Source organism: Lygodium microphyllum, chromosome 14 (assembly GCF_053477565.2).
Source record: "Lygodium microphyllum isolate KBCC chromosome 14, Lygodium_microphyllum_v1.1.10, whole genome shotgun sequence".
NCBI classification, from domain to species: Eukaryota; Viridiplantae; Streptophyta; class Polypodiopsida; order Schizaeales; family Lygodiaceae; genus Lygodium; species Lygodium microphyllum.
In genome coordinates this window covers 89,744,758-89,757,390 of record NC_141148.1, presented here as the reverse complement: position 1 = coordinate 89,757,390, position 12,633 = coordinate 89,744,758, and the positions used below count along the sequence as shown (strand labels likewise).

Here is a 12,633-nt window from a genome sequence, read left to right as displayed (position 1 = left end):
AAAACTTGTCTCTCTAAACTAAAAAGAAGTCTCTATGGATAAAATTATGCCCCACATGAATGGCCCAATAAGTTTGATACCTTTATGCATTCCCATGGCTACAAGAGAAGTAAGTTAGACCACTACTTATACACCAGATAGACTAAAGATGGTAACTTGTTAATCATGTTGATTCTTTATGTGGATGGTATGCTGATAGCTAGGAAAAGTAAGTATGAGATTGATGATCTAAAGAAAAGGTTAACGAAAACCTTTGAAATGAAGGATTTGGGACATGTAAATCATATTCTTGGCATGCATATAATTAGGGATAAGATAAAGAGATTGCTCTATTTATCCCAAAAGGATTATGTTAACAAAGTGTTATAGTGTTTTAATATGGAGGGATGAAAAGAAGTTAATACTCCACTGCCTCCATATACAAAACTTAGTATAGATTATTGTTTCAAATCTGATAAGGAGAGGCCGAAATGGGTAAAGTTCCATATTCATCATATGTTGATAATCTCATGTATGCTATGATTGCCACTTGGACATTCCCTTTGCAATGGGAATAGTGATTAACTATATATCAAATCCTAGTAAGAAGCATTGGAAAGTAGTGAAAGGTATCTTGAGGAACTTGAGTAGTACAAGAGATAGGTGCATATACTTTGGGAGGAGTAGTAATGGTGTAGTTGGATACATAGATGCCAACTATGCAAGGGATATTAACCACATAAAGTCAACCACATGACATGTTTTCACCTTCTATGGTGGTGCAATCTGATGGATGTCTCTTGCAAAAATACATAGCATTATCTACCACTCAATTTGAGTATATTGCAACCACATAGGCATGCAAAGAAGCCATATAACTTACTCCTCTAGTTGGAGACTTGGGCCTGGTGATGATATGCCATTGTTGTATAGTGATAATTAGAGCGCCACCATGTTTTTCATGTGAAAACCAAGCACATAGAAGTCATATATCACTTCATTTGTTAGGTTCTTGAGGATAAGAAAATAGGGCTCATCAAAGATGACAAAGAATCATGTGTTTCATATGAATACCAAGCACATAGAAGTGAGATATCACTTCATTTGTTAAGTTCTTGAGGATAAGAAAATTGGGCTCATCAAAGTTCATACAGATGACAACCTTGCAAACTTTCTCACCAAAATTCTACCTCTCAAATATCTGCACATTGTAGGGAGTTGCTGCGCATTAGATGAGTATAACTCATGTGTGTTATACCTCAGACATTCTCTCATTGGTTTGTCTACCTTCTTAAAGGCACATTGGCCTTTAAGCATGCAATTTTTGGGATAAAGGCCAATGTGACCTACTACCCATCTTACTCACTAATGTATGTATGTGCGCACTCATTATTTATTCTTTGAGTGATAAGACAATAAGATGTTGCTCATAAGAGAGTTATTGGAGGCATCAAAAATATAGTTTCTTCTTTGTGTGTGTGTGTGCAATCTCAATTCTCCTTGGAACTCCAATAAATACTTATGTGATCAAGGAAAACAAGTGAATGATACCTCTTTTAGGTCAATGCATCGGTGTGAAGAAGATTTGATATGCACACATTTAGTACGTGTCATTGAGTTTCCAATAGAATTAATTGATGTAATGATGAAGTGGTACAAGATGGATGACAACATAAATGAAGCAATCTAAGAATAGTATGCCATATGATGTGTGATTCTCATTGTGAGTATCACTTGCACAAATGCAATAATGAAATTATACCTAACATGTAAACAAATAGATGCCATGCATTTCACATGCTACACGATACATGTGCGGTACTAATGCATGATGATGTCAAGCACAAGTGTGTAATTCTAAGGTGCCAATAATACATTTTTATTTCTTTCCCTAACCAAATCATTTCATAAGCATGTAGACTATAAATTCTATGTATGCACACAATAATGCATCGCCTTGAGTGAAATAAGACTCCCATTCTTTATTAATTTGTACATTCTACAAATAAGTATATTCACTTGACATGTTGCTAATAGAAAATTTATTGAACATGAGCTCAAACTCAAGTTTGAAAACATTCGCATGGCACGAAAGTAGCCACTATTGCATGAAACCAATATATGTTTGGGTATGTCTCACAAAAAAAAAGGTGAATTTTGTGTAAAGATTAGTCACATCCACTCTTTTCGTTCATTTTTTAGAATATTTTTCATGACACCTTGCTATTACTCTGGCACTCCCCTTATCAAAAGGATGCATCAATGATTTCAAGCCACAAGTTGATTGCATAAACATTGGCGCGCACCTTTTGTCAAGTATTTTCCAATCTAGTCTAGTTTCTTGTCTTCGATTTTCTTTACAATACCATAAGTTCTAGGAGGATCATATATACGCTTGTATCCACTATTATCAACAAGCATTGTGTTTCTAAATGTGTATTCAAGCAAGTCATTCCAAAACGTTTACAAATCCTTATAAATGTCTAGCTTACTTTCAGATGGTTACTAAATCTCAAACCTATTCTCAAGCTTGCAATCCTCTAGAGAATACAGCTTAGCAAATCTTTTCCACTTGATACAAAATGCAAATTTCAACGTGTGCATTGCCCTATCATGCCTCTCACATGTCCAAGCAAAGATATTGAATTGTTTAAGATACCATTCCAAAACAAAAAAAAACATCCTTGTTGACAACGAGAGTCATGTGATGCTTTAGCAAGACCTCAACCAACTTGAATTAGGAATCTCCTACATGGCAACCTGCTTACTTTTCATCCACTTTCTCAAAATAAAACCATTCGAATCCTAATTGAAAGCAAGTTTACTTTCACATTGAGGATTTTGATGATCCTTCCATGGCCTATGCTACCATACATCTTGGATATGTGCAACAATAGCATTTGGAGGGTCCACAACATCATCTTCTATGAAATCTTTCACCCTACTCATCTCCTTATGGCATGCCTTTGTTGACGTCACCTACTTCCAATGTAGCAAGCTCAACACCCACATTTCGACTCTATTGCAACATCCCAAGAATCAAGCATCCCCAAATTTGAAGCATGGCTATCCTCATCTTACACTTTGCCATGGCTAGTACCACCTTCATTGTCTCTAGCTTGCAATCTTTTCAAATCATGGGATGGTAAAGAATCCATTATACTAGTATTCTACACAACATGTGTCCTCGTTAACATAATCTTGCTCAATTCGCATGCCACTATCACAACTAGCATTGATGTTCAGAGTATCTAAACAATGCAATGACAACAAATTTCTTACACCATCTTGATAATCATGCATGCCTTTCCTACCTTAATCATACCCATCATGTGTGCCATGGCTATCATGCAATGAATTTTCAAAATACATACCTTTACTACTAGTATCTTGCACATCATAGTTTCACAGTTGTCATGTGATGATTGTAAAACATGTGAGTCTTCCTCACCATGATTCCATACAGCATGTGTTCATTGAAGCTCCGATTATGAGCTTTGCTTGCATGAACATGGCCCTAGTGTGAGACAATTTCCTTATGCATGTATGAGACTTAATGGGGTGAGTTAATGAGGATGATTAATGCTAGTAATGATAAAAATGCAAATGTTTTCGAGAAGAGTGGCAATAAGGTAGAGGACAAGTATGCGTGCACAAAAAAAACACACATGTTTTGAGTACTTTCTATTATTATTATTTCCTAGCTAGATGTTTCCTCTTAGATTATGGTTGCTTTATCCTACTTGGGAAACACTATAGTTCCTTGAATTTCAAGTATGTCTCATAAACCAACTTGGCCTTTTGTAGATGTTCAACCCACTCTGTGTGTGTGTGTGATTTAATTGCGATTCAAGCCTCTAAACTAATGGCAATGGAAGCTTAGGTGCGTGAGCCAAGTGAAATGAAACTTTCCTATCTAGTCTACTTTGGGTCTATTGTGAAGGGCAATATAGCTAGTCCCCTTTTCACAGTGAAATGATATTGCATGTCCATCAAGACACTTTTCATGAAGCAAAAAATAAAGAGTATCATTGCAAGCTTGACTAAACAATAGAAGATTGTTCAAGGTTACCATAGATAACAGCTACTCAAAGCTAGAAAGCCCCATACCCAAGCTAGACATCCGAATTATCCCTCCAACATAAGCCCATGTTGAATCTTATAGATGCCAAGAGAGTCAAGAGCTCTTGTATAAATTGATGGCATCATCATCTTTGTTTGTCTATTGGTTTTTGTTTTTAAAGATATATCCATGAGAACGGCATACTAGTGATAGATGTACTCACCATTTTGGGCTCATAGGTCATCTTACAATTGGTGCGGGTCCAATTGATAGTAACACATAAAACATGGGTAGTGATTGGAAGATGCTCACAACATCCAGGCTAGTTTAGTAGGCTGCTTGGTTTGCATAAACGTGGGGTGACTTCCCATCATTATGACCACAGATCACCTTTCCTTCAATAATTTTGCACTTTCAGACATCTTTCAAACAGATCACCTTTCCCATCATTACGACCACAGGTCACCTTTCCTTCAATAATTTTGCTCTTTCAAACATCTTTTGGGTCAACTCTGCAAAAAGCAAACTGTGTGGACTTCAGAAGTTCCTTTCCTTTCACACTTGGATCTCAAGATTTTGCTTAGAGACGTAAGAGTGCTCTTCAATTTAATTTCCAAATACATATCAAGATAGCAATCCCAAGACTGATTGAGAAATATCTCGAATGTCCATGCTTCAGAAGGTTAGCACTATAATCTTAAATTTATAAATAATGCTGTTGTAAGGGACTTTGAGGAGCCAGTTTGCCTTTTCTGCAACACACAGTGAAAAATGAGAGCACCAATGAAGTTATCAAATAAGTTAAAAAGATAAATTATGACCGAAACTCAAGCCCTCCTGGTGGGAAGAGTCAAGCCCCCTCTCAAGAAGATGCATGATCTTCCAAGAACAGTGTTCTTAATTCTGCAGCCTCAGCTGCCATCTCTTCCCTACAACGGTCTTTTCTCTCCTCGTCCAGGTCCAGTTTCTTCTTCAATTCTCTCTCTTTCTTGTCTAGCTGCACGATCGAAAATAGAGCTAGCAGTTTCAATGACAAAGAGGGACTGAGCTAATCCATATAACAAGATGTCAGCTTTTACTACTTCTTCCTAAACTACATCCATTACTTCAAAAGCTTCATATAACAAGATGGCGGCTTTCATACCTCGTCATAAACCTCGTCCATAACTTCAAAATCGCCGGCCTGTCTAGGCAAAATATGGACGTGAACATGGGGTACTGTCTGTCCTGCATAGCGGCCATCCTGTACAACAACATCATCTCGTGAAAACGGTTGCTTTTTTTCCGACGTGATCCTTTCTCTAGATTTCTCAGATCATTGGGCAGCTCCCTTGGGATCGGGACCAACACTGATGGCTACTGTGTAGATTACAGACCATGGGAACAATGCGTGAGATTATTAAGAGAAAATCCCCTGCTGCTAGCTACTGTGTAGATTACAGGCCATGAGAACAATCCATATTACGAGAGAACCCACTGCAAACAGAACCAGATTATCAACTAACTTTGCTGTTGAGTATCACTAATACATGAACATTGCAGCACTGGAACAGGATTCGGTCCAGAATCAAACCATTTCAATGAGGTGTTGCAAATGAATCCACATTTTGGGGACTTGAAAAAGCAGTCATTCGGAGCTGGTTGCTCCATTGGGTTACTAGATATATACAAAAGGCCAGGGGCTCTAAAACAGGAGATGGAAGAATAACCACTGTAAGGACGGTACTCCCAATTTACAAGCAGGAATGCTAAGCAAAGAAGAGTTTTACGGAACTTGCTATCTCAAGTTATGTAGGGTGATTAGACTCGGCTGAGTGCAGTTGGTAACGAAAGTTGGAAAACACACCAAGACGCTGTTGATTGATATTGTATCCAGCTGACCATTAAAAAAGATTGCTGCACAGTTAATAGAGAGCATAAGGACCAAAGTTTGACATGAAGACTATGTAATTGACTAGATTCCAGACCATCCCAAGAGGCCAAATTCTCATAAAAAACTGAGCATATCATAGTAAAGCAGGGAACTATCTACCAAACATCCAAATAACTTTCAAAATTCCTTGGCTTCCAAATCTGGTTCAGATGGACAATTGATCTAAAAAAGAATCACACGCAGATAAAATCCACACTTGTCAGTTACAATCTTAAAGAAGCCTGCAAACAAGCAGGCACACCAATCTTTCATTTGCCAAAAGTTTCACCCACCAAGAAAACACTTGACACAAGTAAGATACTTTTCTACGTAAGGGTAATTTGTTTTCCTTGCACAACCTGTGGACGCAGCCTGCTGTCGTTCCTGCCAGCCTGCTGGTGCAAACCCATTGTCCCTCCTAGACAGCTCTCCGCTACCTCCTTCACCTTCCTCCTCGTCCAACCACCCTCCTCCCTCTTTCCTCTTGCCATACCCTTCATTCCTCAACTCTGCCACCATCTTTCTTTACTTCCAAATAATTTATAGTTGGTGGCTGTTGCTAACAGGTAAGAGGCCACTTCTCTTTTCTTTGTGTGTGTTGTGTGGTGGGCAAACAATTAGAGGCCATTTGGTTTGGCTAGGCTTTGCTTAGAGCTACAACCAGACACATGGTCTCATGAATGATTTCAACTGCAGCCTTTGTGAAGAAGACGTGATCAGAATGGCAAAGTTGGCAGACTGAAAGCACGTTCACGCCCAATCAGAACAAGTCAAATAAAGTGTTGCCAACCAGTTAATCAAGCAATCAGCAGTTGCATAAGATGTTGGCTGAGGGGGTTGATAATGTCTCGACTAATGGTTGCATGCACGTTGATTTTTAGGTGAAGGATCGTTATCCTCTCTTGGCCTCTACAATGGCAGCATTGCCACTTTTGGGTGGGATTGAGATCCAAATTTTATGAGAATTTTGGGATGGATTCCCCACTTGTTGACTAAATAACATTATCTTTCAACATGGCTGAGGCCATAGAATAGGTTAGTGCCAGCCGTTGGGCATTTGGCAACGGGTGCAAAACCTTTTCTATTTAGGAATGCTGTGCCAACTAGGTCTCTTGGGGTTTTGATATGATTCAAGGAAGAGGATTTGTCCTTCCTCTTCATGTCATTAGAGGTCTTGCAGTTTCCTGACTTCTCCCCTCGGGCCCCCTCTGGAGTAGAAGAGGTCCAACCAGTCTGGACTTGGTTATAAGGTTGCAGAGTGGGCATACAGATAATTTGCCAATCTTAGCAAGCAGCATGTTTAAAAACAAAGTAACATGACCATCATTTGACTTTGGTGGGCGAGTAATGGTGTAGACAAGTAATCTTCAATACTCCTGTGTAGACTTTCAAGTCATCCGGGCCTCAATTCTCCTACAATCCTAAGAGTCAACACACAAGCCCCCCTTAAAGAACCTGATGCCACCACAATCACAGCTACAACCTTGCCTTTTCAACCACCAGTTCCCAACCTTTGCATCTGCCTTCACACCTACTCATGCCTTTATGCCTCCCTACTCCCTCACGCCTGAAGTGGTGCAGATAGGGATTCGTACCTCCTCAATCAGTCAACGGATCATCGTTACAAGGAAGCCTAGCCAGTGTCTGAGATGCTATACCTAAGACATCAGGCCCATTAGTACTAGTTCAAGCAGAAGCCCGCTCAGCAGGAGAGTTAAAGCAAAAAGGGAAATGTTTAGTTAAAAAGAGAGAGACCATTATAAAGGCAAATACAAAGTGGTTTGTACAAGTCATTTGAGAGGTGGATTGCACCTGTGGCAAGGGTGAATCTCCTAAACTTGTGTTCAATGATTGGTGCTAATGTGTGTTGTTATGTGTGTAGGTGTGTGTAGGAAGACTCTCCCTTTACTGATGGATACAAAATAAGGATAGAATGGAATAATACTAGACTAGTGTGCATAGAAACAGGGAACGCCCGTTCCGGGCCTTAGGAACAGATTAATGTGTTCCGGCATGTGTCTACCAGCGAAATGGAACATTCCTGTCCATTCCCAGCCCTGTTCCTGCCCGTTCTAGCAGCCGTTCCCTGTTTGGAACGGCCATTCCCTGGAATCAGACTGCACTGTCCCCAAATTTGGGGAATTTCAGATCAGGGGATGCCCCAAATTTGGGGCTTTTTCAGCAAGGATTTGGGGCATTGGTCTTGGTTGCAATATTCCCAATTTTAGGGCATTTCAGATCAAGCATTGCCCTGAATTCGGGGCTTTTAGAGCAAGGATTTGGGGCATGGAATTGGCTGCAATGTCTCCAAAAGGATTGCCCAAAATTTGGGGCTTTTTCAGCAAAGATGTGGGGCATTGGACTTGGCTGCAATGTCCCCAATTTTGGGGTATTTCAGATCAAGCATTGCCCCAAATTTGGGACTTTTTCAGCAAGGATTTGGGGCATGGCATTGGCTGCAATGTCACCAAATTTGGGGCATTTCCAATGTGTTGACTGAATTTTATAGGTATATATATATGCCATTCCCCCCGTTCCCATTCCTCAATCCTAACCGTTCCCCCCGTTCCGGGGGTCCCGTTCCCTGATCCTGGTAACTATGCTAGTGTGTCCATTGTATAAGCCCGAATACATATCATAGGCGTAGGCATGACCATCCTCTTGCAATTACTTGGTTACCACATGAACTACTAAAGGACTTCTCCATAGATCAAAGACACAAAGGGCTTGTCTACTTAAGATAGAGAGAGGCATTCTTAGCTTCACTACTTGTGACTAAGAGGTTTGAGTGGTCCAGAGGACTTGGGCTGTGATGTGAATAATGGTTTTAGCCAAGGCTTACATATTTAGAGTCGCAAGCAATACCACATAACTTTAGGGCTATTGCAAAAGATATACACACTTCAGAGACTATCACCTTCACATAGAAAATGGGAGGATAGTAAGAGCTCCATGATGCTCTTCTTCTTGTCTTGCTTCATTATTCTCTTCATCACTTCCTTTGACTTTCTTTATGATGGACACCTTTTGAGCACTGTTGCTATGAAAAGAATCTTTCTCCTTGTGGCCTGGTTTGTTGCGAAGGTTACAATGCACACACAATCATTTCATTGTGATTGATGCTGTTCTTGAACTTGGACTTGTAAAGGGCTTCATATTGAGGTACCACACTAGAATCTTGCTTAGTCTTCAATCTCTTCTTCCATGAAAGAAGCTTCAACTTCTACCAACTTGGGAGAAGGCATATCAATGTAAATTAGCAGGCATAGAAGCCCTTTAAAATTGCTCAGCAAGCAACAACCAGTTCATGAATAATGATGCTGAGATAAGTTCCATTCTGGAGCAGAGAATTCAATTGTTTTTGAGCAGAAAAACATGTGATGAATGGGGAGCATTAATGTTACTGTAACAGCAGTATACCAACGGATAGAGAATTGTTGCAGAGAGAGGTCCTACTGATGGTATTCAAATGGCAGCAATACCAGATCTAAGTATCCAACCTCTAGCTCATAATGGAGATAGAGAATTTTACCAAGACTTTTTAGCCACAAGACCTCTACTGTTGATAGGCTACAAATGGACTATGATATCTCAAAGAATCAAGATGTGAATGAGGAGCATGGGTCACTCCAAATTTGTGTTTTCAGATCTACCCTTTCGCTATAATGCTCCCCTCGTTTCTGCATAACAGATAGAAATCCATTTGCCATAGCCCTCTTGACCAAATATGCATTGAATGGGATTTAAGATGAGCTATCAATCTTCTTGATTGGATCTCTAGTTTGGAAGATATACCTCCCCATTGACAAGTGGTCATGCAGTTAAAAACATTATCTGTTCTAAAAACGTAACATTACCCGAGGGTAACTTCTTAGCTGATGGCTTGAGGAGATTTGGCCTCCATTTCGTTGTAGGCATCTTCTACTGACAAACAATGTTGCTAGCATACAAGGTGAATAAACATGGCAACTCTCAGTTAGAGGAGTATTATTGTTACATCCTTCGACATCCAGCATGGCCGGCCACATCCTTGGCTCATGAGTGACTTGGTACAAATACACTAAGGGCACTTTAGGGTTAGGGCAACTAAGTCTTATTTATGGGACTCGAAACCCATTTGTACACATTCATTGTGTTATCATAACTCTTGAACTTTAGACCCAATGGCCATCATGTTCATACACTAGAACAGTAACGGTTGTTAGTATAGGACGCTAACTTTTGGAGTGCAACTATGGCCCATTATGCTGCTGGCCCTAGGCTCAGGGATGAATGAACACCCCAAACAACATAGTATGCTTGGCAAGTACAATATTTGAAAATATATGTTTACAATGATAGAGAAAAACAAATACTCAAAGTATTCAAAAAAGTATAGTCACAAAAACATAAAAGAAATGGAGACAAGTTGAGGGTTGAAGATGGGTAACCCCGTCTTGAATGAACATATTTTTGCTCAAACCAAGTTTCTAAGGGATGAGCTCAATTACGATCAGCCTAAGAGTGAGAAGAAATATTTCTCACTCTCAGAAGATCATGTAAAAGATATGCATGTTTACATGCATATATATAGTACACAATAAAACAAGTAAATTCTTTACAAACTTAAGAGTAGGAAGAGAGAGAAGATTAGACCTTCTTCATGGTGGATCAACTTTATATTATTATGGCTTTCTCTTTTATCTTAAAATGGAAGAACAACTTCAAAAGAGAGGTGATATGAGGTACTATAACATATTTACAGGCTTGTTGTCCTATAAAATAGTAGCGTGAGGAGGAGAAAACTGAAAGGTTTGAGGGAGTTAGGGATGATGGTGAAGATGGTGAAGTGGAGCTATTTTTATATAAGGCAAGGAGATTTAGTACAAAGAGGGAAAGTGGAGTAGCACAAGACAAGCTACCAAAACATAAACTTATTAAACATCCCTATTTTTTAGGACTAGCATTTTTAGGCCATTCAAGACTCCTAAAATTTATCCATTTCCTAGAGCTTGGGAATCCTCCCAATATGGATATCATGTGAAAACTCTTTCCAAGTTCATTACAAAAATGATGCTTGGAATCCTCATATCAATTTTCTATGCAAAGATATGTCTATTTTAAGCTTTCAATTTACATATGCACATTGTATACACATTTCATGATCATGCCATCTTCCTAACTATAACTACCTATTCTGATAGATCTGGCGCACACTTCAAGGTGTGAGTCTATAAAGCACTTTTCTAAATATCTTTAAATTACAAAAAGGACAATTTTAATAAATGACGACTATGTAAATATATTAAAGAGGATACAAGTTATTTTTATGATATATTGTGACAACCCTCACGCTTTTGTCAGCTATCCTCAGCTGAACAGCTTCTTCACATGGTCAAAGAATGTCTAGATAATCATTAGGGAAGAGAGAGACTGAAATGAAAGTAGAGAATGGAAGAATAAATCTGCATTGAACTTAAAAGAATGATGAATACAAAGTGGACTGATCAGTCCCTACACACATCACAAAGCATCAATGAGGGTTCCAGAATTTGGATCAAGCTGATGATGGAGATGAGAACTCCATGATGAGACTCGGAAAATGGGTAGCTCTCGAATCCTACATAAAGCTCTCTAAACCACCAAGGAACAACAATGGGCGATGGAGACTCCAGGACCTCCAAAAACTTGTACAACATTTGTCATGGTAAGGGTATCCTTCTCGCTAGGCGAAGATGGATCCCCCTCATTAGAAGAAGAAAGCTCAACACTTGTTGAAGAAATATGAGGGGTTACAAAAGAAGTAAGAAAACTTGAAGGAGGAGTTAGAAATGATGGAGGAGGAGCAAAAGAAAAAGGACAAGGAGGAGACATAGGAGAGGGAGGAGTTGGAGATGAAGGAACGATGCTAAAAGGTAACTTGAAAGAAAGTGAAGGGGTCAATCATCAATGGTGGAAGAGGTGGACTTCCAAAAGAACCAACAAATGTAGAAGCACCATCAACGGGAGTATTCAAGGCCCCAGCTTCATCAAAGATCATGTCACAACTCTCCTAAGCCTTTCTTTTCTTTGGGTCATAGAGCCTATATCCCTTGGTACTCGTATTGTAGCCAACCAAGATAAGTTTCTTCAACTTTGCGTCAAGCTTGCCCATGTGCTTCTTATCCACATGGACATATGCATCACATCCAAAGACCCAAAAGTGTGAGACTCGATGCTTCTTGCCAAAGAAAGCTTGGTAAGGAGTCATGTCTGTCGAGGCTAATGTTAGAAACTTGTTGCAAATATGAACTGCAATATAGACCACCTCACCCCAAAGGATATAATAAGGAAATCCACGATGCTCCAGCATTAAACAAGCCATCTCAAGTATGATCCGATTGGCATGCTCCACTACATCCCTCGGACAATGATTTTAAATGAATATACTTAATCTCATCCCATGCTCTCTGCAATATCTATTAAACATTTCGAAATACAACTCATCACCATGGTAAGCTCGTACACCATAAACTTTGAAGGCACTTTGCTTTTCAGAAAATGTCTTCCAATCATAGAAGTTGGAATATGCATTTTGAGAGAGACTATGTACATAGGTTTGCACAAGTCGATGTGAACTAACTCCAATGGTGTAGATGCCCTCCTCCGATAAGAATGTTGTTGGGTATTTCACTCACATCTCACTTACGCCTACGCTCAC

The 12,633-nt window shown here is 39.5% G+C and overlaps 1 protein-coding gene across 3 annotated transcripts in view; it reads right to left on the bottom strand.

Annotated features, from left to right (window-relative positions):
• Positions 1-4,001: 4,001 nt before the first annotated feature.
• The window catches only part of FHIT (FRAGILE HISTIDINE TRIAD), a 75,782-nt gene continuing 67,150 nt past the window's right edge, over positions 4,002-12,633 (bottom strand). Inside the window, exons 4-6 of one of the 3 annotated variants that reach the window (XM_087693098.1) lie at positions 5,187-5,285; positions 4,864-5,039; positions 4,002-4,568 (exon numbers count right to left, since the gene is read on the bottom strand). In XM_087693098.1, coding sequence (XP_087549224.1) covers positions 4,905-5,039; positions 5,187-5,285 — 234 coding nt within the window. In that variant the 3' untranslated portion in view covers positions 4,002-4,568; positions 4,864-4,904. Of the gene's footprint in view, positions 5,040-5,186; positions 5,286-12,633 lie in introns of all 3 variants that reach the window. The other 2 variants (XM_087693097.1, XM_087693096.1) reach the window with 2 other exon arrangements.